Source organism: Somniosus microcephalus, chromosome 14, assembly GCF_052327205.1.
Source record: "Somniosus microcephalus isolate GS21.2 chromosome 14, FLI_Smic_1.0, whole genome shotgun sequence".
Taxonomy (NCBI): Eukaryota; Metazoa; Chordata; class Chondrichthyes; order Squaliformes; family Somniosidae; genus Somniosus; species Somniosus microcephalus.
Genome location: NC_141000.1, coordinates 5,034,845 through 5,057,850, shown reverse-complemented (window position 1 = coordinate 5,057,850; position 23,006 = coordinate 5,034,845). Strand labels below are relative to the sequence as shown.

General features: G+C 47.5%; 2 protein-coding genes and 1 long non-coding RNA gene across 7 annotated transcripts in view; 1 reads left to right on the top strand and 2 right to left on the bottom strand.

The window, feature by feature from the left end:
• Positions 1-23,006, bottom strand: part of LOC147107289 (BCLAF1 and THRAP3 family member 3-like) — a 397,394-nt gene that overhangs the window by 59,796 nt on the left and 314,592 nt on the right. The window lies entirely within an intron of this gene.
• LOC147107291 (uncharacterized) lies at positions 12-21,586 on the top strand. The gene is made up of 3 exons (XR_015080762.1): positions 12-4,440; positions 12,641-12,737; positions 21,497-21,586. It is a non-coding gene; the product is annotated as an uncharacterized LOC147107291 (long non-coding RNA).
• Positions 11,001-23,006, bottom strand: part of LOC147107290 (MAP7 domain-containing protein 2-like) — a 187,961-nt gene continuing 175,955 nt past the window's right edge. For 4 of the 5 annotated variants that reach the window (XM_086006157.1, XM_086006158.1, XM_086006155.1 and 1 more), the window contains 2 exons: positions 21,464-21,756; positions 11,001-15,041 (listed from right to left, as the gene is read on the bottom strand). In XM_086006157.1, coding sequence (XP_085862283.1) covers positions 15,034-15,041; positions 21,464-21,756 — 301 coding nt within the window. In that variant the 3' untranslated portion in view covers positions 11,001-15,033. Of the gene's footprint in view, positions 15,042-21,434; positions 21,757-23,006 lie in introns of those variants that run through there. The other variant, XM_086006156.1, reaches the window with a different exon arrangement.

The window sequence follows — 23,006 nt, the reverse complement described above, 5'->3', positions numbered from 1 at the left end:
GAAACCGGCACTTCCATCGGGCCCACGCGTGAGTACCCCGTGCGTACTCACCCGTGGAGACCCGAATTTCTGGGCCATTATATTTACAATATGTAAATCAAAACTGCTTTAACTGTGTGTTTACTTGTTTTCTAGCTATCTCAATTGGTTGCATATTTAATCTTATGGTTCCTGTTTTCCAAGTTTAACTATTTAACCAGCAGATGTTTCTTTTACTTGATGTCATGTTTTCAAAGGCACATGCCTCTTTTAATGTTTGTATTTCTGTTTTATGTGTTAGCTCTTCACACTTAAACTGGGTCTTCTTATTGTGTTCGTTCCAAACTCTAGACTCTTCGGAAGCAAGTCTTTGCTTTTCAATAGGGCCTTCGTTTCTTGGTCAATACATCTTTCCCATTTCAAAGCCTGTGGTGTTTACAACTTTGTTATCAACTGATCTTTATCTCAGAAGCCTGTTCTCTGTTCACAGCCTGTCTGCTGAGACTTGTGTCTTTTAAACCCAGTATGTCTTTTATTAATAATATTAGAATTCTGTTCATAGTATTGTGTATTTCTCTGAATCATGGTTATTCCTTCACAGTGTAGATGAGAAATAGGAGGGGGCCAAGCATAGATCCTCGGGGGACTCCAGAGATAACGATGCGGGAGCGGGAAGAGAAGCCGTTGCAGGTGATTCTCTGGCTATGATTGGATAGATAGGAATGGAACCAGGCGAGTGCAGTCCCACCCAGCTGGACAACAGAGGAGAGACATTGGAGGAGGATGGAGTGGTCAACCATGTGAAAGGCTGCAGACAGGTCAAGAAGGACGAGGAGGGATAGTTCACCACGGTCACAGTTACAAAGGATCTCGTCTGACTTTGATAAGGTCCGTTTCAGTGCTGTGGCTGTGGAGGGGTTCAAACATGGAATTGTGGGAAAGATGGACACGAGTTTGGGAGGTGACAAAATGTTCAAGGACTTTGGAGAGGAAAGGGTGGTTGGAGTTGGGGCGGTAGTCTGCCAGGACAGATGGGTCAAGGGTGGGATTTTTGAGGAGGGAGGTGATGATGGCGGATTTGAAGAGGAGGGGGACAGTACCTGAGGAGAGAGAACCGTCAACAATGTCAGCTAACATGGGGCCAGGAAGGGAAGTTGAGTGGTCAGCAGTTTGGTGGGAACCGGGTCGAGGGAGCAGGAGGTGGGCTCGATGAGGGCAAGCTGAGCTTGGAGAGGGCCTGAGGGGAGCTAGGAGTGCTGTGTACAACAGTCCTATAATGAAAGTATTGTTCAGATGTATATAGGCGTCGATTATCAGTATTGGTTAGTCATTCCACCAGTGAGAATATCATGTTTGACCGAGATGGCTGAACTGATACAGTAACATTAGACCATGATTGCTGGAGAATGTCAGCCGAACAAAATCTGATACGAGTTAAAACATTGACTACCCTTGAAAAATGGAAGAGCCACATAAGTCCTCACTGCTTCCAGGTTTTATACACATTTTCTGAGCAACTAAACCAATTTTGGTAATGTGATATGAGGTACAATTGTTCAGCAAGTCACTGATTGATGACTGTAAGGGACACACATCGATTGAGGTCTGCTCACTTCAGCTTACTGGGTATTGATGGATCTTCAGAATGAGCTCCTTTGTTCTGCAGAGATGCAGTAAAGCAGCAGCCCCCCATCCCCCACACAGCACAGTGCTGCCAAATTACTTCCGATACCCAAGACAGTTAAGGGAGCCTCCCTGTTAGTTTTCTTCCTGCCGATATTTTAACATTCTCATTCTCATTTTCAAATCCCTCCATGGCCTCGTCCCTCCCTATCTCTGTTAATTCCTCCAGCCCCACAACTCTCCAAGATCTATACGCTCCTCCAATTCTGGCCTCTTGCGCATCCTCCGATTTTCACCATGGGAAGCTGTGCCTTCAGCTGCCTAGACCCTGAACAATGGGAATTTCCTCCACCTCGCTACCTCTCTCTCCTCCTTTAAGATGCTCCTTATTACAACATTACAACAGTGACTACGCTCCAAAAGTACTTCATTGGCTGTAAAGCGCTTTGAGACGTCTGGTGGTCGTGAAAGGCGCTATAGAAATGCAAGTCTTTCTTTTTAAACTACCTCTTTTACCAAGTTTTTGGTCACTTGTCCTACTATCTCCTTATGTGGCTCGGTGTCAAATATTGTCTGATAATCGCTCCTGTGAAGCACATTGGGACGTTTTACTACGCTATATAAATGTTAAGTTGCTGTTGTTCACTATATTAGATTTCAAAAGCCTGTTGTTTAGTCTGCTTCTTGGGTTTCCCCGCTCGCCACCGCCCCCCCCCCCCGCCCTCTCCATGCTTTACTTTTATTTTCTAGTGCTCTAATTAGAAGGGTCAACACAAATGAATGATGGCGATCAGCTGAATGTGTGTGCAAACTGTATTCCCGAAACAGACCTCCTCCCCCACGACAAACACAGACACATTCCCACATTACAACAGTGACTACACTTCAAAAGTGCTTCGTGGGCTGTAAAGAGCTTTGGGACGTCCAGTGGTCGTGAAAGGAGCTATATAAATGCAAGTCTTTCTTTTCTATTCAGGGAGAGATTGGAAGCCATTTTAAAACAGGATTTGTTTCTCTTGGTCCAGTGATATTTCCAATGCTTTTATTTAGTGAACACAATGAAAGCTGGATTAAGAATTCTTGGGGCCCTGGGCACCTGGAACATTCGGGCCACTCCCCATCCCCCGCCCTGCACAGCACGCCCCCGATCCATTCAAACACGAACGTGTAGTAACATACAAGATGAAATGGGCCCATACAATGAATTTACATCAACGATAAACCAAACCGTTCTCTGTTATGGTGAGTTTTACCAGGTGCCCCATATTTGCGCAGGTCCCCTGATGGGTGCCCCGTATTTGCGCAGGTCCCCTGATGGGTGCCCCATATTTGCACAGGTCCACTGATGGGTGCCCCATATTTGCGCAGGCCCCCTGATGGGTGCCCCATATTTGCACAGGTCCACTGATGGGTGCCCCATATTTGCACAGGTCCACTGATGGGTGCCCCATATTTGCACAGGTCCACTGATGGGTGCCCCATATTTGCACAGGTCCACTGATGGGTGCCCCACATTTGCACAGGTCCCCTGATGGGTGCCCCATATTTGTCAGGGGTCCCCTGATGGGGGCCCCATATTTGTCAGGGGTCCCGAGGCAATATTTATTATACCTGTAAATTCTAATCGAGGGGTTCAAAATGATAAATAAATTTGATAGGGTAGATTCAGAAAAATGATTCCTTCTGGAGGAGGAGTCCAGAACAAAATTAGAGCCTGGCCTTTCAGAGTTGAAATCAGGAAGCACTTCTTCACACAGAGGGTAGTGGAAATCTGGAACTCTCTCCCCTAAAAGGCTGTGGATGCTGGAGGTCAATTAAAAATGTCAAGACTGAGATCAATGGATTTTTGTTGGTTAAGGGTATTAAGTAACATGGAGCAAAGACAGGCAAATGGGGTTACGATACGGATCAGCTGTGATCTAACTGAATGGCGGAACAGGCCCAAGAGGCTGAATGGCCTATTCCTATTCTTATGATCCTAGAGCAGATTAATCGCCCATTATACAACCTGCACAATTCTCACTTCCATTGAAATCATTGGACATGAAAATCGGGTGGGTTCTAACTCCAGCGGGTGATCCAGGCTCTCACCTAAGTAGTGAGGGGGAAAATGACCCCCTTGTAGCCAAGCAGTACTGCCTCTGAGGTTGTCCGTGCGGCAGCACGGTGGCATAGTGGTTAGCACTGTTGCCTCACAGCGCCAGGGACCCGGGTTCGAATCCGGCCTCGGGTGACTGTCTGTGTGGAGTTTGCACATTCTCCCCGTGTTTGCGTGGGTTTCCTCCAGGTGCTCCGGTTTCCTCCCACAGTCCAAAGATGTGCGGGTTAGGATGATTGGCGATGATAAATTGACCCTTAGTGTTAGTGGGATTAAATACGTGGGGTTACGGGGATAGGGTGGGATATGTGTTGGTGTAGGGGTTACGGGGATCGGGTGGGATATGTGTCGGTGCAGGCTCGATGGGCCGAAATGGCCTCTATCTGCACTGTGGGGTTTCTGTGATTTCTGTGAGCCCAAGCTATTGGCCGAGCTGCCTGGCCTTGACTACAAGCAAAACCATCGCTGCCAGGTTCCCCTCCAAATCACACGCCATCCTGCCTGGGACATGTATCGCCATTCCTTCATCGTCGCTGGGTCAAAATCCTGGAACACCCTCCCTGATACCACTGTAGGAGCACCTTCACCACACAGACTGCAGCAGTTAAAGAAGATGCCCCACCACCACCTTCTGAAGGGCAAGTTGGGATGGACAATAAATGGTGGCCTTGCCAGCGACGCCCACATCCCAGGAATGAATTAAAAAGAACACTGCTGAGAGCTATGTTCTTCTTGCTGAGGTAAATCATTATATCAATGCTTCTTTTAGTTGTGGTAATTTCATTATATTCACTTGCTTCAGCTTACCATCTACTGCGTATTCTTGGGGGGAGTTTTGCCTCATCCTTCAGCCTCATTGACAGTGTAGTCGGCACATGTTCATTTTTCTCCCACTAGTGTGAAAGTCAGTAGCAGCTAATTGTTGGAATTCTCATGGGCCTATGGGCTTTCATCTTGCCATTTGCTCTCTGTCTCTGGGGTTTACTGGCACGGTTAAAGCACAGAGGTCATTGGATTGGGTTTGACAGGTCACATGCACGCTACAGCCCATTAGCTGCCATCGATGAGGTTTGTAGAGGGATCCATGAAAAATTAATATGGCTCAGCCCCTCGGCTTAGCTTTGCTTGATGTGTAAGTTAGGGAATAGTCAAAAAACTGCTTCCGTGCATTGAAGTTTTACATTGATATATATTACATTTAAATCCAATATTGATATCCAGTTCCTGGGACCCTACCATATTTTGATATATTGAGATTTTCAATATATTTTTCAACATATAGAGAGAGACTACATAGCATTATGTATGTTTAATTTTTGAGCACTCTTGCATACAATCACATCTAATGGTTTTGGTAATTGCTTACGTGGTCCATTTAAAGCAACTTTACTTGGAATGACCCCCCTCTCCTCACTTCTCCTGAACATGATGGAGGGTACAGGAAGCTACAACCTGCGTTAATCCCAGCAAAAGTGGGGTCGTGCTGGCCCATCTGTGCCCACAGCTCAAGGGGGACGAGCTGCACAGAACTTTGGCATTTATCCCCTGCTCCCTTGTTGGTCTAAGTGCCAGGGATAGGAGAATCTCGCCCCTGGAGCCTGGTCATAGCACGCTTGGCAGAGGATGGCAGAACATAAGGCAGCAGCCTCCTCTTAAGAGACAGCAGTTCACCACACCAAGGGAAGCTGTGGTAGTGATAGAAAGTTATTGTTGACTGGTGGATGTAAAAGATCCTGTGGCACTATTTTGAAGAAGAGCAGGGGAGTTATCCTCGGTGTCCTGGCCAATATTTATCCCTCAACCAATATCACTAAAACAGATTATCTGGTCATCATCACATTGCTGTTTGTGGGAGCTTGCTGTGCACAAATAGGCTGCCGCATTTCTTACATTATATGTATAAAATTTTGACAGGGCTAGGCAGACTGGATGCAGGCAGGATGTTTCCCCTGGCTGGGGGGTCTAGAACGAGGGGTCACAGACTCAGGATACAGGGTAGGACATTTAGGACTGAGATGAGGAGAAATTCTTCACTCAGAGGGTGGTGAACCTGTGGAATTCTCTACCACGGAAGGCTGTGGAGGGAAAGTCACTGAATATATTTAAGAAGGAGATAGATAGATTTCTAGACACAAAAGGCATCACGGGGTATGGGGAGAGAGCGGGAATAGGGTATTGAGATAGAGGATCAGCCATGATCATATTGAATGGCGGAGCAGGCTCGAAGGGCCGAATGGCCGACTCCTGCTCCTATGTTTCTATGTTTTTCTATTACAACAGTGACTACACTCCAAAAGTATTGAATCGCCTGTAAAGTGCTTTAGGACATTCTGGAGTTGTGAAAGTCGTTCTGATTGACTGATTGTTAATCTATTTGCATCTTTAGGGAATACTGCAAATCCACCGTTAGACCAAAAATAAGTATGTTATGATGCAAATAATTCGGAAAAAGATTTTGGAAAGTGTGGAACAAAGTTACTTGCATCTTCAGCAAATGTTGTAGCGTGGTCGGTAAATATTCTGCCTCCTGAGGCTTGTATCTTTCAGTGTCAGTAAGGTGTGTCATATTTCTATTTCGTGTCAGTGATGCGATATATTGCTTCAGTGGATTTACTGTATTACACCAATAAAAGAATGAAAGAAATAATGAAAGAAAGAGCATTTCTACAGCGCCTTTCACAACTCCAGGATGTCCCAAAGCGCTTTACAGGCAATTCAACACTTTTGGAGTGTAGTCACTGTTGTAATGTAAGAAACGTGGCAGCCTATTTGTGCACAGCAAGCTCCCACAAACAGCAATGTGATAATGACCTGATAATCTGTTTTAGTGATGTTGATTGAGGGATAAATATTGGCCAGGACACCGGGGAGAACTCCCCTGCTCTTCGAAATAGTGCCATGGGATCTTTTACATCCACCTGAGAGTTGCCTTGAGAAGGTGGTGGTGGGCCTTCTGCTTGAACCGCTGTCGTCCTTGTGGTGATGGTGTCAGATAGGGATATTGAACTCGCGATGATGTAGGAACAGTGATCTATGTCTGAGTGAGGGTGGTGTGTGACTTTCAGGTGTTGGATATTCAGTCCACCAGCAGGGCCTGATCAAGTCGAGTTTCCTGAGTGTCGTTGTGGCTATACCACCCAGGCAAGTGGTGAGTATTCCATCACACTCCTGACTAGAACCTGATAGATGTTGGAGAGGCTGAGGGGTCAGGAGGTGAGCCACTTATCACAGAATAGTCAGCCTCTGCCTGTTGGTCCAGTTAAGCTTCTGGTCAATGGTAGCTCCTGGGATGTTGATGATGAGGCCAATTGTGGTACTTTTGAAGGTCAGTGGAAGATAACTGGGCTTTCTCTTGTTTGAAATGGTCACCACCTTATAGAATCATAGAATAGTACAGCACAGAAGGAGGCCATTTGGCCCATCGAGTCTGCGCCGGCTCTTTCGAAGAGCAATCCAGTTAGTCCCACTCCCCCGCTCTTTCCCCAGAGCCCAGCAATTTTTTCTCCTTCAAGTATTTATCCAATTCCCTTTTGAAGGCTACTATTGAACATGTCTCCACCGCCCTATCAGGCAGCGCATTCCAAATCCTAACCAATCGCTGCGTAAAAAAGTAAATAATCAAAAAGGCTAATGGAACGCTGGCCTTTATATCTCGAGGACTAGAATACAAGGGGGTAGAAGTTATGCTGCAGCTGTCCAGAACCCTGGTTAGACCACACCTGGAGTGCTGGGAGCAGTTCTGGGCACCACACCTTAGGAAGGATATACTGGCCTTGGAGGGAGTGCAGCGTAGGTTTACCAGAATGATACCTGGACTTCAAGGGTTAAGTTACAAGGAGAGATTACACAAACTAGGGTTGTATTCCCTAGTATTTAGAGGGTTAAGGGGTGATCTGATCGACGTTTTCAAGATATTAAGGGGAACAGATAGGGTAGATAGAGAGAAACTATTTCCGCTGGTTGGGGATTCTAGGACTAGGGGACATCGTCTAAAAATTAGAGCCAGACCTTTCAGGGGTGAAGTTAGGAAACACTTCTACACACAAAGGGTGGTAGAAGTTTGGAACTCTCTTCCGCAAACGGCAATTGATGCTAGATCAATTGTTAATTTTAAATCGTAGATTGATAGCTTTCTGTTAGCCAAAGGTATTAAGGTGTCGAGTTTGCACATTCTCCCCGTGTTTGCGTGGGTTTCCTCCGGGTGCTCCGGTTTCCTCCCACAGTCCAAAGATGTGCAGGTTAGGTTGATTGGCTATGATAAATTGACCCTTAGTGTTAGGGGGATTAAAATGTGTGGTGTTACGGAGATAGGGTGGGATATGTGTTGGTGTAGGGGTTACGGGGATCGGGTGGGGTATGTGTCGGTGCAGGCTCGATGGGCCGAAATGGCTTCCATCTGCACTGTGGGGATTCTGTGATATGGGCCAAAGGCGGGTAAATGGAGTTAGATCCCAGATCAGCCATGATCTCATTGAATGGCAGAACAGGCTCGAGGGGCTGAATGGCCTCCTCCTGTTCCTATGTTCCTCATGTCACCTCTGGTTCATCATACTCAGCTGAGAGATGTGAAGAGTTCCCAACCATTGAAGAGGAAGGTTGTCAGAGTATCAATCTAATAGCAAAACCTATACACTCAATCCTGTAGACGGCATTCTTAAGGTCCCAACAGACTAGACCCATAGAATGCCACACAACATTTGATTTTCTAGCTTGACACTAGCCCCTTTTTTCAAATTTCCCTAACTTACCTTATGAGAGGCCTATGTGGACCAGGAATCGATGTAGTGCAAATGTTACCTGCTACTTATCAGCCCAAGCCCAGCTGTTACCCAGGAGCTGCCACAGGCTGGCATGCACCCCTTCATTATCAGAGGAGTTGTGAACTCTGGAATCGTCAAGTGATTTTGGACTCCCCCTCTTTTCACAGGGTTGTGGCTTCTTACAATTGATGGATTGATACGGGTGGACTTTTATGTTTGAACACAACACACAGCGGGTGATCACATTAGTCTTGTGCCACTATTAGTAAACATGAATGCACTTGGTGCAGCCCCTCTGCTTGTAGCAGCGTCGGCTGTGATTTTGCCAGCGCTCAGAGGGCGGGTTTGGAGGCAGGTCAGAGGTTAAATTCGATTTGATTGGCAGCGAGTTCTGAACCCGCCATCAACCCGCCTTGAAACAGTTTTCCCAAGTGTCGGGTCCCCGATTTGTGAATGGACCCGACACCTAGCGGCGGGAAGCAGACTAAAGGCAATTAACTGCCTATTAACAGGTACTTGCCAGTAGTTTTCAGCCTGTTTTTGGATTTTCCCGCTTCTGCGTCGGGTTTCCCGATGTCCGGACACCACGCCAGGTAAGTGTGGTGTGTTGTGAGTCTGGTGTAATGTTTCTGGAATGCTGACAGCTGCAGAAGTGGTGTGAAGGATCCAATGTTGCACATGGTGAGTTTCAGAGCAAAGGAAATGTTGTTTACTGCATTTTTTAAACATTTACAGATTTCTTTAGCTTACAAGTTTTTAAATCCAACTATATGTCCAGTGTCACCTCATTGGGAGAACCTCTCTCACCAGTGACAGATCACTTCTGTCACCTCACCTGTAGCTGCCATCTGTTCCAGCATATGGAGGAAGTCATTGGAGAGCCTGGGTGCAAGAGTTCACCTTTGTGCAGTGATTGTCAATGTTTTCAGCACCTCAATGCTGTCAAACACTGAGAAATCAACTGTCAAAATAAAATTGTGCATGGTCCCTTTAAGGAAACCAGCAGATGACATGTCATCAAGTAACATCATCAGACCCACTTCCTGTTAATTGGCCAGCATGCCCGCAGGGGGCGGGCTTATCAAGGTCAATCAAGAGAAAATCACGTCTGTAGAGCAGAGGCAGCTGGGGGCGGGACTGGAAGCTGGAAACCAGCTGACCCGCCCCCATCCCGACACCGATCACAAAATCGCGGCCATAGAGTCTGCACCAGTCACCAAATGTTGATCCCAATATGGTGGACCCAGATTACTTTCAGCGTGCATTTATACAGACATGTTTGCATTCATGCAAAATGGTTTTAGCTGTGTATCAACACCAATGTTGCAGTATAAGTCAGAAGACTACAGAGAGCACTATAGACCTACGGTGTGAAAGCCCCTGCAGGAGGCTGTGTACCTTCCCATCAGCTGTCTTGGAGGAGTAATTGAGCCTGGTGATATGGGTGATCTAGATTAAGATATAAATTTGAATTGGTGGGTAATTCGAGTTGAGGTGCAGAGCAGCCATTATCTAACTGAATGGCAGAGCAGGCTCGAGGGGCTAAATGGCCGACTCCTGTTCCATGAGATACGTAACTAAAATAGTTCTGTAAAACGGAATGGTAAAAACAAAGGGATGCAAGTCCTTATTGTTTTAGCTTGAATATTTCCCATCACTCCAATTTCCCTCTCTCCGCTCCTGAAGGCGCTGACTCATGTTCAAATACACTTCCACCCATGCAGTTCCCTCCAGTGCCTGATCCAAGTGACCATGCTGTGTGAGCACAAACCATGAGCAGTTGCAGACTGACTGTTGGGGGGAATCGGGGCCGAGCCCAATCCATCTTCACATAAAGTCCGCACATAAGCATTTTCCAGGAGTCACTGCATCGTTATCAGGAAGTTGAAATTCCGTTTTGAGTGAAACTTTTAGCGTGATGGTTGATGCACTTGTGCCAAATTCGGGTTTGCGCTATTTCAACAAAGTCGCCAGCACCTCCCAAGCCCGCGACCTCCACCGCCGAGGTCAAGGACAGCAGGCGCACGGGAACATCGCCTCCAAGCTCCCCTCCCAAGTCACACACCATTCCCAACCTGGAGGTGTATCGCCGTTCCTTCATCGTCGCTGGGTCAAAGCCTTGGATCCCCCTCCCTAACGGCACTGTGGGAGTCACCTTCACCACACGGACAGCAGCGGTTCAAGAAGGCGGCTCACCACCATCTTCTCATCGGGCAACTAGGGATGGGCAATAAATGCCGGCCTTGTCAGCAACGCCCACATCACGAGAATGAGTTAAAAGAAACAAAGTTATTAACCTGTTTAAAACGGCAGCGTAGGAATTTTATACCGTGCATTAACCACTGCGCTAAAAATCACATTCAGCAGAATATCAACCCTCAGAAGTGGGCAGTGTGACGGAGTTTCTCCTCCTTTAGCTCATAGGCAGATTTTGTGCAGAGTCCGAACTTAAAATTAAAAATAAAACTTGATTCAGTCCAGGCTTGCCCTTTATTTATTTAAGAGCGATGATTTCAACAGTATAACGTGTCACAATCTGGTCGTGTTTTGAATAAAAATTTATTGATGCATTACACACACATGCTGTACACTATGATGGGAGTATTTCGCACGTCAGTAACTACACAACAAGCTATCGTATAACGACTACAGGATATATATTATAATAAAGGAGCTGTTAAAGATGCACAAATCATTCAGCGGAAGTGGTACATGTGGCATCTGAAATAAGATCATTTGTACAGACTCGAATGTGCCATGCAAACCTCACCGTGTTGACAATCCATTGACAGAATGGATCAATTTAGTGCATTGAAACAACAAGACCCATACATGTGTGTACAGCCACACACAATTAACAGTAGTTCTGCACTTAGACATTGTCCTAATAAGCACTGTGAAATACAAGTTCTTTTACCCAAGCCCAGATACAGCTGTTTTACGAGCGTTTAAGCCAGCAGTGCAAATTTGGCCACGTACACATTTAGGTTTCCCCAAAAAAAGAAATGTTCTGCTTTTCTTGCCAACAAGCAGCCGTGGGTTTTTGCAGCGACAGGTAACCCAACGGGAATGTCTGAATTCTGTGGAACACACCATCGCTCCAAAGGGCCCTGAAAGTCAGTGGTGGCTGGTGACCGTTTGTACAGGTGAGGCATGCCTAACCGAGCCGGCTTGGTTGCCGTGGCAACGGGCCCTTCCCACATGGCGGCTACGCCCTGTACCACGGTCTAGGGCACAAGCCGGGCCTCAGCTACGCTGAAATACGCAAAGGCCTTTCTACACTATATGTCACCTGTCGGCGTGGGCCGTTTGGCTTTACGTCGGATGCTATAATTAATGGCGATCATTTTGGTTTCATTCGCAAACTGTTAGGGATTGTCTACTCTCGTTTACCCCCACCTACAATCAACCGTGTACAATAATCATCAGGTAGTTTTTGCAGCAAAAAAAACACAAACGTAAGGAAAGAACCAAGCGAAACTGGGAGCTACCCCACCATCGGAAGGCGGGATTGTCAGTCGCTCTAATTCTGAGACACAGCGACAACCTCCACACTCGCCTCACCCGATGTGCTGCCTCTGCTGAAAGTTCTCGACCTCGGGTTGCTCACTCGGGTTGGACGTACTCCTCGAGGTTTCATCCCATGGCCTCCAGCCTCCAACCGCCCCGCCCGCTCAGTTTCCCCCCCCCCCCCATCTACAACATTTTTATAACTAACAAATGAAAGAGTTCAAAGAAAATGAAAAAGTAACCCAATATTTTTCATGTCCCTACGATTTTTCTCCTGGGTTTCCTCGCAAATGTGTCTGGGAAATTAATCTTCAACTCCTGGAGACTCCAGGGCAATCCTGGGGGGGGGTTGGCAACAACGTTCCCGCTAAGCTGCACGGCCGCACAGCGGTCTGGAGCGCCCACGCAGGCCGCTCATGGGTTTTTGGCATGGAAGAAACCGCGCAAGCATGAAAATTTGAATGGGCCCGCGCAGCCAGTTATAGGGACCGTGCATGGAAAAAAATCAGAGTGAACATTGGTTGGCAACCCTATCTAGATCTGCAAATATGTTTGGCTACTATTGAGGAGCAAATTACAGGATTATTAACAAGCTGACAGAATCTATTGTACTGACAAAACGATGATTGGAGTATTTTAACTGCAGTATCATTCCCTTTGGTCCTCACAGGGTGATTGTACGACTGACAGGAGTGCTCGATGCAAACTGCGCCCGCTGTCGCCTTCCCCAGTGACCATGGAAACTACTTTTGAGCACTACGTTTAAAGTAAGAGGAGAACTTTTAAAGGTGACTTTTTACATCTGCTTTGTATATTTGTGCAATTTAAAAGTAAGAATTGCCTTGTTGGATAAAACAGGGGGCTCACTGCTGCCGTGAAGTGCAAGTGTAAATCATTGAAAGATCAAAGCTGCTGTGAAACACCCACGATTTCCAGATTGTGCTTTGACTGTTTTCCGTCAGTACAGTGATGGTATTACTCTGCCAAATGGTGAAAGGAATTTCTGCAGAATATGCTTCCTTCTTGCGTTGCTTTCGAAACACAAATGAAACTTGGCACAAAATAATAGTGTGTGTTGAAAAGCTCGAAGGCATAGCCGTTCACATTTAAAGAGAAATCACCACATGCAAGTTTTGATCCTGACTTTCTTTTCAACTATGTTATACCCATTTAGATTTTCTGATTCACTATGATATACCCATTCAGATTTTCTGATTCACTATGATATACCCATTCAGATTTTCTGATTCACTATATATCCATTCAGATTTTCTGATTCACTGATATACCCATTCAGATTTTCTGATTCACTGATATATTAATTCAGATTTTCTGATTCACTATGATATACCCATTCAGATTTTCTGATTCACTATGATATACCCATTCAGATTTTCTGATTCACTATGTTATACCCATTTAGATTTTCTGATTCACTATGATATACCCATTTAGATTTTCTGATTCACTGATATATTAATTCAGATTTTCTGATTCACTATGATATACCCATTCAGATTTTCTGATTCACTGATATATTAATTCAGATTTTCTGATTCACTATGATATACCCATTCAGATTTTCTGATTCACTATGATATACCCATTCAGATTTTCTGATTCACTATGATATACCCATTCAGATTTTCTGATTCACTATGATATACCCATTTAGATTTTCTGATTCACTGATATATTAATTCAGATTTTCTGATTCACTATGATATACCCATTCAGATTTTCTGATTCACTATGATATACCCATTTAGATTTTCTGATTCACTGATATATTAATTCAGATTTTCTGATTCACTATGATATACCCATTCAGATTTTCTGATTCACTATGATATACCCATTTAGATTTTCTGATTCACTGATATATTAATTCAGATTTTCTGATTCACTATGTTATACCCATTCAGATTTTCTGATTCACTGATATATTAATTTAGATTTTCTGATTCACTGATATATTAATTCAGATTTTCTGATTCACTGATATATTAATTCAGATTTTCTGATTCACTGATATACCCATTCAGATTTTCTGATTCACTGATATACCCATTCAGTACATGGGCTACCTGTATGTAGCCAGCTATTCCTGCATTTATAAATCTGATTTCTCACAAGTGATGGTCCGCCTTTAAAAAAAAAACTTTGCAGGTGACAAATTGCAGTCAAAAGCGCTCTTTGTTTTTGGCTAAAGTCGTGCTTTTATCACAGGCACAATACTCTGGTGTTTTAAGGATAGTTGATCTTAAAAGTCTATAAATAGCAGCAAACCAAATATAAATACTGTACTTGGATACTTAATGCTAATTTAGCAACTAAAGATGAGAAGGATTGCACAGATCCATTTTACCATAAAAAAATAGGAAAGGCTTCTAGTTTCTGGTTACGGAAAAAATTCATTTATAAAAACTGTAATTAAATATGGTGCAATAATGCTTTGTGAATCATAATAAAACGTATTTAACATCTACTTCAAAATTAACATTCAGTTACCACAGAAGAATACCTGAGTTTTGTAAAACACGTTACAATGTCCCTTAATCCATACTGTGCATTACTGCAAGATCCATTCACACTGCAATTAAACAAACACCTTCCCGGGGCAATTCAGTAAATAGGTTTCAATATTAACTTTAAAAAATAAAACATAGGAGAAGCCAGCAAAAGCTCAGTAAATATCATTGAGATTCACATCTATCTGAAAATGTGGGTAGTATTTCGCCTGACTAATGGAGGGACTATAAAAAATTGCCATCACAGTAAATATGAGTGCGCTTTCACTGTGGTCATTTAATTGCTGGACAGATGACACTCATGGCTGTTGCTCTAACTGACCACTCTGGCCAGGGTCAACATTTATCGAATCATATTTGTAAAAAAAAGAAAAACGGCATTTAATACGGATGATTTGAACTGCTGCATGAAGGATTGCTGTTAGTTATTCCAACATGTCTACGAAGGCTACATGAATCTTCTCAAAGTCTTCGGAATCATAGTAGTGCTGGACTTATCGAAGCCAAGTCTTTTACATCCTACCCGACTTGCTCAGAACTCTAGGAATGGGCAAAAGCAATTCGTCAACTTTGAGGATACAGTAACATTTCTGCACCAAAATCTTAAAAATGGTGTTTGTTTTATTCTGCAGTCCTTGAATTAAGAAATGTTCTTTCCTATTTATTATTCAAAATTCAGCTCTACGTTAAAATGCAATAGAAAAAGAACTTCTTAGAAACATAGGAAGAGGAGGAGGTCACTCAGCCCCTCGAGCCTGTTCCACCATTCAATTAGATCAGGGCTGATCTGCATCTCAACCCCATTTACCTGCCTTTGCTCAATATCCCTCGATACCCTTACCTAACAAAAATCTATCGACACAAAAGCAAAATACTGCGGATGCTGGAAATCTGAAATAAAAACAGAAAATGCTGGAAACACTCAGCAGGTCAGGCAGCATCGGTGGAGAGAGAAACAGAGTTAACGCTTCAGGTCGATGATCTATCGATCTCCGTTTTGAAATTTTCAATTGTTCCCCTGCAACCACAGCCACTTGGAGGAGAGAGGTCCAGATTCCCACTACCCATTGTGTGAAAAAGTGCTTCCTGACATCATTCCTAAATGGATTATCTCTAATTTTAAGATTGTGTCCCCCTGTTCTGGACTCCCCACCAGAGGAAATAGTTTCACACTATCGACCCGATCGAATCCCTTTAACACAGTGTTCATGATAATCCACATTCAACAGGTGAAGATGTAGACAAAAGGAAGGAAGAACAATCTCGCTTGATACAATTAAACTTCAAAAGACATGGGGGTAATTTTAAACCGCAAGAACAGGTGGATTTGTGGGGGGGGGGGTAGGAAGTAAAAATTTCAAACCTGACCCCAATACCTCCACTTCTGCTTTTAATGGAGGCGGAACGAGGGGTGGGCAACCAATCCACTCTCAGGAGGCGGGTCAATCATTGAAATCTTATTAAAGTGCCTCCATTTTTACATAATTTTTATTTTTAACTGATGTAATTTATTTTTAACAAATGGTATGTTGGCCTTCGTAGCGAGAGGGTTCGAGTACAGGAACAAGGATGTCTTGCTGCAGTTGTGCAGGGCCTTGGTGAGACCACACCTTGAGTATTGTGTGCAGTTTTGGTCGCCTTATCTGAGGAAGGATGTTCTTGCCATGGAGGGAGTTCAGCGAAGATTCACCAGACTGATACCTGGGATGGCAGGAATGACGTATGAGGAGAGATTGGGTCGATTGGGCTTATACTCACTGGAGTTTAGAAGAATGAGAGGGGATCTCATTGAAACTTATAAAATTCTAACAGGACTGGACAGACTAGATGCAGGAAGGCTGTTCCCGATGGCGGGGGAGTCTAGAACCAGGGGTCACAGTCTAAGGATAAGGGGTAAACCACTTAGGACTGAGATGAGGAGGAATTTCTTCACCCAGAGAGTGGTGAACCTGTGGAATTCTCTACCACAGAAGGCAGTTGAGGCCAATTCATTAAATATATTCAAGGAGGAGTTAGATATATTTCTTAAGGCTAAGGGGATCAAGGGATATAGGGAGAAAGCAGGGACAGGGCACTGAATTTGGATGATCAGCCATGATCACATTGAATGGTGGAGCAGGCTCAAGGGGCCGAATGGCCTACTCCTGCTCCTATCTTCTATGTTTCGATGATGTCGGCCAGTTTTCCCTGGCTTTGGGAAACCCGGCAGGTAAAAGGAGACGAGAAGGGCTGGATCCGCCAGGTAAGTGCCTTTACAGTACTGCCTGTGGGCCAGGAGGAGCAGGAGTGTTTCCCCTGGGGCCAACAAGCTTACCTCTTCACAGACTCCGCGATCAGCCGACCCAACCCCTTTCCCCGCAAAGCCTCCACGACCTACCCTCCCCCCGCCATCTCCACCCCGGCCTCCGCAATCTCACCCACTTCACCCGATCTCACCATAGGCCACAGCCTTTCCCACCCAACAAACAGTCAGCCTGTCAATCAGGCCGTCTGTCGGGTGGGAAACCTACAGAAAAATTGCAGCAGGACGTCCGTGTTTCCTGTCCGGAAATCCTTCCAAAATGGCATGATGGCATCACGTTAGGGGGAAGTACAGGTAATTACACAGGTAACAGGTACGGACGCTGGAGATCCCTGGGGACTTTTTATCTAGTCTGGCTGAGGCTAGTGTAGGCAGTCAAGAAGACACCTGAAGGAGTCCCTGTGAGTTACAATGGTAGAATTGGTGACTATATCTCATATGCACTGCATGTAAGGGGTTGTGTTTTATTATCTCATCGACTTGATTTAAGAAAGACTATTAACCAGAGTGTCCAATGTTTCCTGGTCCTCAAACTTATATTAGAGGTAAAGAATGTATGAAAATATCCTAGAATGCCTCCACATGAGAGCAATAGGAATACATGACAATATCCTACAATAGGGTGGAGGGCAAATGGGCCCCGACCCGCAGATTCATACTGTCCGGCCGGCTGGAGCTCGAGCTGCACATTCGACTGAGTCTTGCCAGGGTGGGTCTGAGAAGAGCTCGTTAGGGTTATCAGTCCACTCACCGAGCCCTGAACTCACCCCACACTCTCCGAGCCCTGAACTCACCCCACTCTCCGAGCCCTGAACTCACCCCACTCACCGAGCCCTGAACTCACCCCACTCTCCGAGCCCGGAACTCACCCCACTCACCGAGCCCTGAACTCACCCCACTCTCCGAGCCCTGAACTCACCCCACACTCCCAGCCCTGAACTCACCCCACTCTCCGAGCCCGGAACTCACCCCACTCTCCGAGCCCGGAACTCACCCCACACTCCCAGCCCTGAACTCACTCCACACTCCCAGCCCTGAACTCATCCCACTCTCTGAGCCCTGAACTCACCCCGCTCTCCGAGCTCTGAACTCACCCCGCTCTCCGAGCCCTGAACTCACCCCTCTCTCCGAGCCCTGAACTCACCCCACTCTCCGAGCCCGGAACTCACCCCACACTCCCAGCCCTGAACTCACCCCACTCTCCGAGCCCTGAACTCACACCACTCTCCGAGCCCTGAACTCACCACACACACTCCCAGCCCTGAACTCACCCCACACTCCCAGCCCTGAACTCACCCCACTCTCCGAGCCCTGAACTCGCCCCACACTCCCAGCCCTGAACTCACCCCACACTCCCAGCTCTGAACTCACCCCATTCTGAGCCCTGAACTCACCCCACTCTCCGAGCCCTGAACTCACCCCACATTCTGAGCCCTGAACTCATCCCACTCTCCGAGCCCTGAACTCACCCCACACTCTCCGAGCCCTGAACTCACCCCACTCTCCGAGCCCTGAACTCACTCCACACTCCCAGCCCTGAACTCACCCCACTCTCCGAGCCCGGAACTCACCCCACTCTCCCAGCCCTGAACTCACCCCACTCACCGAGCCCTGAACTCACCCCACACTCCCAGCCCTGAACTCACCCCACTCTCCGAGCCCTGAACTCACCCCACTCTCCGAGCCCTGAACTCACCCCACTCTCCGAGCCCTGAACTCACCCCACACTCCGAGCCCTGAACTCACCCCACTCTCCGAGCCCTGAACTCACCCCACTCTCCCGAGCCCTGAACTCACCCCACTCTCCGAGCCCTGAACTCACCCCACACTCCCAGCCCTGAACTCACCCCACACTCCCAGCCCTGAACTCACCCCACTCTCCGAGCCCTGAACTCACCCCACTCTCCGAGCCCTGAACTCACCCCACTCTCCGAGCCCTGAACTCACCCCACACTCCCAGCCCTGAACTCACCCCACACTCCCAGCTCTGAACTCACCCCATTCTGAGCCCTGAACTCACCCCACTCTCCGAGCCCTGAACTCACCCCACTCTCCGAGCCCTGAACTCACCCCACTCTCCGAGCCCTGAACTCACCCCACTCTCCGAGCCCTGAACTCACACCACTCTCCGAGCCCTGAACTCACCACACACACTCCCAGCCCTGAACTCACCCCACACTCCCAGCTCTGAACTCACCCCACTCTCCGAGCCCTGAACTCACCCCACACTCCCAGCCCTGAACTCACCCCACACTCCCAGCTCTGAACTCACCCCATTCTGAGCCCTGAACTCACCCCACTCTCCGAGCCCTGAACTCACCCCACTCTCCGAGCCCTGAACTCACCCCACTCTCCGAGCCCTGAACTCACCCCACTCTCCGAGCCCTGAACTCACCCCACTCTCCGAGCCCTGAACTCACCCCACTCTCCGAGCCCTGAACTCACCCCACTCTCCGAGCCCTGAACTCACCCCACTCTCCCAGCCCTGAACTCACCCCACACTCTGAGCCCTGAACTCACCCCACACTCCCAGCACTGAATTCACCCCACTCTCCCAGCCCTGAATTCACCCCACATTCCCAGCCCTGAACTCACCCCACTCTCCGAGCCCTGAACTCACCCCACACTCCCAGCCCTGAACTCACCCCATACTGAGCCCTGAACTCACCCCACTCTCCCAGCCCAGAATTCACCCCACTCTCCGAGCTCTGAACTCATCGAGCCCTGAACTCACCCCACACTGAGCCCTGAGCTCAACCCACTCTCCGATCTCTGAACTCACCCCACTCTCCGAGCCCTGAACTCACCCCACTCTCCGAGCCCTGAACTCACCCCACTCTCCGAGCCCTGAACTCACCCCACTCTCTGAGCCCTGAATTCATCCCACACTGTGCCCTGAATTCACCCCACACTCCCAGCCCTGAATTCACCCCACACTCCCAGCCCTGAATTCACCCCACACTGAGCCCTGAACTCACCTCACACTCCCAGCCCTGAACTCACCCCACACTCCCAGCCCTGAATTCACCCCACTGAGCCCTGAACTCACCCCACACTCCCAGCCCTGAACTCACCCCACACTGAGCCCTGAACTCACCCCACTCTCCCAGCCCTGAACTCACCCCACACTGAGCAATGAACTCACCCCACTCTCCCAGCCCTGAATTCACCCCACACTCCCAGCCCTGAACTCACCCACACTCCCAGCCCTGAATTCACCCCACACTCCCAGCCCTGAATTCACCCACACTCCCAGCCCTGAACTCACCCCACACTGAGCCCTGAACTCACCCCACACTCCCAGCCCTGAACTCACCCCACACTCCGAGCCCTGAACTCACCCCACTCTCCCAGCCCTGAATTCACCCCAGTCTGAGCCCTGAACTCACCCCACACTCCGAGCCCTGAACTCACCCCACACTCCGAGCCCTGAACTCACCCCACTCTGAGCCCTGAACTCACCCCACTCTCCCAGCCCTGAATTCACCCCACACTGAGCCCTGAACTCACCCCACACTCCCAGCCCTGAACTCACCCCACACTCCCAGCCCTGAACTCACCCCACACTCCGAGCCCTGAACTCACCCCACTCTGAGCCCTGAACTCACCCCACTCTCCCAGCCCTGAATTCACCCCAGTCTGAGCCCTGAACTCACCCCACACTCCCAGCCCTGAACTCACCCCACACTGAGCCCTGAATTCACCCCACACTGAGCCCTGAATTCACCCCACACTGAGCCCTGAATTCACCCCACACTGAGCCCTGAATTCACCCCACACTGAGCCCTGAACTCACCCCACCCTCCCAGCCCTGAACAAAGCCCACCCTGAACCCTGACGACTCGAAGTTTTACTGAAGACAGAGATTGGTGCAGCTTCTCTCCTCTCCCGGAACCCCAAGTACGACAGCAGGAGGGTTCTCTTTGCCGTCTTAGACATGGGAGTGGGGCCCCGAGCACAAGGACTGTCAGGTACCGCAATTGTACTTCAGTCCTTGCGAAGCTCGGGCTCCCGTACTCAGCGCACTCACACGAGAACACCTCTCGTGTCGAAGGCCCCGCAGACTCGAGCCACGTAGACTTTCAGTACAACATGTAATCGATCGATCGATCGATCATTCCACTCATTTAATAACGGGAGATTTTACTATGTTACGCTACATTTTGTGTATTTAAGATAGTATCTGACTATTATCTGAACATATGTTTCGGTTGATGCAATGTTCTCTCTAATTTTGTTTCATGCGCAGTCCCTTTACATTTGCTCCACAGCCGTGCACACGCAGTAACTCTTCCAGCGGCAGGAGCTGGTGAGCGGCCTGTGGCGGACCTCACCGTCGGTGTGCGATCGCCATCGGCTACGCACCTTCGGGGGAACATTGGGGTGCGGCCCTCAACAGCTCAACAAAACTTGTTAAGTGGCCCTCCAGCTCAAATAACTGCCTGCCCTAGCCTCCACATAAGGGCAATAGGAATACATGACAATATCCTGTAATACCCCACGTAAGATTAATAGGGATATATAACAATATCCTTGTTAAATCCAACATGACCCTACTTCCCGAGTTGAGCATTCAACTGACTCTGCCACTTAGATTACAGGGAAACGCCACACGTACTAACCCGAGTCACTTATTTAATTAATTCCTGGTGTACTTTACCTGCTGATGTCTGTATATGGGTTTCCTCTACAGATTTAGTCAGCGATGTGATAAGAGGATTCTCCTCCATCGAGATGCGCTGCCCCTCAATCAAGTTTTTGTTACAGTCGTCGAAGCTGATCTTGTCACGGGATAACTTGGCGTACGTTGAATGGACCGTCAGGTCAATGAGGTCTTCAACAGCCTGTGCGTCACTCAACCCATTCTGGTCCTTCTCCTGTTCCACACCATGGCTCACTTCATTCAGTGGGGAGAACTCTGGGATGGAAATACCGTCATCCTTTGACATAGGGCTAGAAACAAAAATACTGCAACGTGAAACAAGCAGCCCGCCTGCACAAGTCACCATCACCTCGCCATTGATACGCCCGAAAATTCTTTCATCACTGACACGAGCGGGGAGGAAAAACATTGACCCTAAAGTTATGCCATGGTTACCCACGATTAACAAGCTCGTATACAATTCCTGCCACCTCAAAGACATGCCGATGGCCCAGAATGTGCGGTCAATGGCGAAGTGACTGCGATCGCCGCTGGCCCTGAAGAAAGCTTCCCACAAAGATCTCGCCATCTCGGTGGCGAGAAGTTTGGCTTTTCCGACGCACAAGTGAGATCAGTGCAGCGCGGTGCGGAATCCCGCGGGCACCCTGCGGGGGACGACAACAAGCTGTCTCAGCAGCCAATCACAATGCAGAATTCCCACGGACCGGGAACCAGGAAGTGAGGAAGCTCCTTTTATTCTGACTTTTTAAAAATGTTACAGAGAGCAAGACAAAGATTGGGGCTCTCACACGGGGAAAAGGTAAACCGGAAATAAAGATCAACAAACTTTTTTAAAAATGTAATTTTTTTTTAAAGTTGCTTATAAATTGTAATTTTTATTAAAATGGAGAAATTTGACACTCCACAAAATTAAAATGAGTTTTTCAGGGCCGTAACGGTTGTTTAGCATCAATACGCTGTTAAAACCCTAGTTATACCTAATCCAACAAGGTCTAACTTTTAATGGGGTATTTAACAGCGATATTACTGCAGAAAAGCCCAAGTTTTCATCAGTTTCACTGATTACCAACTATGGGGAGGGGAGGGTGGGCGGCGGGGGGGGGGGGGGCGGTGTCAGGGCCACAGTGCAGCCGGTGTCGGAGCAGCGAATGACTGACCGACTGACGCTGTTCGTTCGCTGTTATTACCCACCGCAAATTCCATGCCGTGAGTTAATGCCACTATTTAAATAGAGGAGGAAATAATTGAATACAAATGTGTTCGTACACTCGTAACCTGAAGCGTAATTTCAAGCCTGTTGTGCCTGTAAAACATGTATCACAGCCAATGTTCCCTTGAATTTTTTTCAGTGCGCGGTCCCTTTAAATTTGCTGTGCAATATCTCTCCCGGCGGCAGGAGCTGGCGAGCGGACTGCGCGGGACCTCGCGCACCTTCGGGGGAACATTGACTACAACCTCATTCCGTTAACAGTTTGGAGATTTATCACAAATTAATATATTACACTGACAGTAAACTGCAGTATTTGTCCGTACTTATTTA